The following is a 3021-nucleotide window of genomic DNA, read 5'->3' as shown; positions in this document are numbered from 1 at the left end:
ATATTAATACTTCAGAAACAACAACTCTGTTTTGAGGTGTTCTGAAACGTCTGACTAAGTTGCACCATGTGGATGCAGGAGCCTACATTGTATCAAGTACCTATGACAATTTTAGATCAGCACACAATGACTGAAAAGAATACTCAGAAGGGTAGCGATTAATCAAAAAATAAAATAAAAGAAAAAAATCCATTGCAAAGGCAGCGCAAAAAGATTCTCAGTACAGGCAATTAATGCACAAAACCTCAGAATTAGAGGTAGAGTCTGCCTGAAAACAAATTAGAAGAGATTGGCTTTTGTGGATTTTTTTTTTTTCTTTTTTAAATAACAGTTGTAGACTCGTATCTTGGTAACCAGAAAAATTCAGCAGAAGGAAGAAAAAAAAAAAGAAAGAAAAGAAGAAAGCTGAAAGCTAATCACTTCCAAGGTCCTTCTATCAGAATCTGAATTAGCACTGCAAAGGCAGAGAAGTTAGATAACCATCTATCAAGCTTATTTGTACTTCCTCTGTCAGCTCCACAGCAGCCATTTTATGACTCCCACAGCTGTACCAACACAAAGCAGCTTTGTGCACACCCTACTTATCTGAGCAGCTAAGTGTATCTGTGTAACCCTACCGGTCGTAATTTTTTGCTTCAGGAAAGACCTGGAAAAATTAAACCATGTTGCTCTCTCCCATAAAAATCTACAAACATAAACCTCTGTTCTATACTGAAGAGAAAAAGCAGAAAATAATACGTAGCTTAAAATCCATTAAGTCTAAGGGAAAGCATCTAAATATGCGTGAAAATAAGACTATTCAGATTGTTTTATTTAAAAGAAACACCAACAGCTTATCATTCAGCTGACCTCTGTTACTTAACGTGCAACACTGATAGTTTAAATCCTTCCAAAACCCAAAATGAAAGCGCTACAAACACGTTCAAGATGGGTCCACCACAACTGTAGCTTTCAAGAAAATGGCAGCAATAACTGCCATACAGACTTGCTGATACACAACCTTACATTTTTCAGTAGGCAAGAAAATTAACGCACGTTCCTGGCTACTTACATCATTTTCTGTAACAGTGATGGGAAGGCCACGTAACATGATGGTCTTGCTTTCTTTCTCATCATTAATGTCATTCCTGTAGTCATGCTCTCCATAGTCGCCATCGGAATGGTACCCATCTTCTGATTTGTCACTATTCCTGCGCTCCCGCTCCCTCTGAGAAGCCAGCACCCACAATTAATAGCCACACTTACAAAAAAGCATGCTAATACAGATCTCGCTCTCAAAAAAAATAAAAATAAAAATAAAAACCTTCATGCAGAAGCACCTTTATCAGTTTTTGTCCTAGCACCTCCACGCAGAAACAGGAAGGTAAAACCTCAACTCTCACATTCACCTTAGCAAATCACCGGGGTACAAAACCCAACCCTGGGGACTGCAGGACTCCACCGTTCCTGGTAGCGCCCGTATCAGCATCCCGGGCTGGTGTGGGCACTGACCCGGGGCCACTAAGGGCAAGCGCATCCCCACTATCCCCTGCCCTTCCCTTCCCTCCGGGAAGGCCAGAGCCACCGGGGACTGTGAAGTCCCACCGCTGGCCCCACGTTCCGGCCCGGCTCGCCCGACCCACTCACCTCTGGGCTATCGTAGTCGCGGCTGTCATAATCTCTGTCGTAGTCCCGGCTGTCATAGTCTCGACTGTCACGACTATCGTAGTCTCGGCAGTCCCGGCTGTCGTAGTCCCGGCAGTCATAGTCCCGGCTGTCGCGACTATCATAGTCTCGGCAGTCCCGGCTGTCGTAGTCCCGGCAGTCCCGGCTGTCGCGACTGTCATAATCGCGGCAGTCCCGGCCGTCGCGACTGTCGTAGTCGCGGCTGTCGTAGTCGCGACAATCCCGGCCGTCGCGGCTGTCGTAGTCGCGGCTGTCGTAGTCGCGGCTGTCGTAGTCGCGGTAGTCATCATAGCGGTCGCCGCGGCGCTCCTCGCTGGACCTCTTATAGTCCGAGTCCCTGCGCCGGCTCCGAGACTCCCGCTCATCGCGATCCTCTCTCTCCACGATGGAGCCGTAGCGGCCGCTCCGCTCCGTCCTGCTCACGCTGCGGAGCACACCGGGTCAAGCTCAGTAAGAGAATGGCCCAGACCCGAAGCAGCTCCCACCATCTTCCACGCCGCAGAGCCGTCCACGCCCGACCGCTCCCTCCCTCTCCCCAGCCCGCACTCACCGCTTGTCCGAGCCCATGACGCACAGCACAGCACAACACAGCACAGCAACAACCGCCACCACCGGACACCGAACACAACCGCGCAACTCCTCACTCCCTCGCCACAAAATGGCGCTGAGCTGACTAGCCGTCTCCTACCCAGAAAGCACCGTGCCCGCCGCCTGGAAGTTTCCAAGCGCTGCGCATGCGCAGCGGCCGCCGCCCGCCGCGAGGCACGCTGGGCGTTGTAGTGCGGGGCCGTCTCGGGGGGCGGCCGAGACGGAGACGCGGTGGCCTCGGCGGAGCGGGGGAGCGTGGCGGAGCGCGGCACGGCGCGGTGCGGCCCAGCGAGAGCGGGACCGTGTGCGGCTCCCGCCCGGGGCCGCGCCGGCCGCGGGGAAACACGGGCGGGGGGGCGGGCCGAGCCGGGCTGGGCTCCTCAGCCGGTGTATCCCGCCGGGGTCATCCCCTGTCCCCCGCGGCGGGTCTGTGCGGTGCGGTCTCAGCCGCGGGGCAGTGCACCAAGAGCTGTGCTCTTGCCCGAACAGGGGCCTCGGGGCCTTCCTGTGTCCTGGTTGTCCTCCAGGAGAAGAGGGGTCTCTGCCTCGGGGCTCTCCCCCCGCCAGCAGTGATGAAGAACTGTCCCAGCCTCTCAGCCGCTGCTGTTTCTCCCCCCATTCTTAATGAATTGTGCCAGGGCCTTTGCATGGGGATCGTGATGGGACACTTTTATGTCCAAGCTGGCAATCTTTTCACCTCTTCTGTGCTGGTAGTGGTCCCCTGTTTATATGGCTGATTCTTTAAAATGAGATTCCTATGGTTTAAAA

At 53.0% G+C, this 3021-nt stretch overlaps 1 protein-coding gene across 2 annotated transcripts in view; it reads right to left on the bottom strand.

Annotated features, from left to right (window-relative positions):
* RBM5 (RNA binding motif protein 5) overlaps nt 1–2365 on the bottom strand; it is a 16880-nt gene extending 14515 nt beyond the window's left edge. For both annotated transcript variants that reach the window (XM_026084911.1, XM_026084913.1), the window contains exons 1-3: nt 2216–2365; nt 1627–2089; nt 1052–1207 (exon numbers count right to left, since the gene is read on the bottom strand). In XM_026084911.1, coding sequence (XP_025940696.1) covers nt 1052–1207; nt 1627–2089; nt 2216–2232 — 636 coding nt within the window. In that variant the 5' untranslated portion in view covers nt 2233–2365. The remainder of the gene's footprint in view (nt 1–1051; nt 1208–1626; nt 2090–2215) is intronic.
* Nucleotides 2366–3021: the final 656 nt, after the last annotated feature.

The sequence above is a fragment of the Apteryx rowi genome, unplaced genomic scaffold (genome assembly GCF_003343035.1).
Source record: "Apteryx rowi isolate R43461 unplaced genomic scaffold, aptRow1 scaffold_655, whole genome shotgun sequence".
NCBI classification, from domain to species: Eukaryota; Metazoa; Chordata; class Aves; order Apterygiformes; family Apterygidae; genus Apteryx; species Apteryx rowi.
This window is presented reverse-complemented; position numbering and strand designations above follow the sequence as displayed.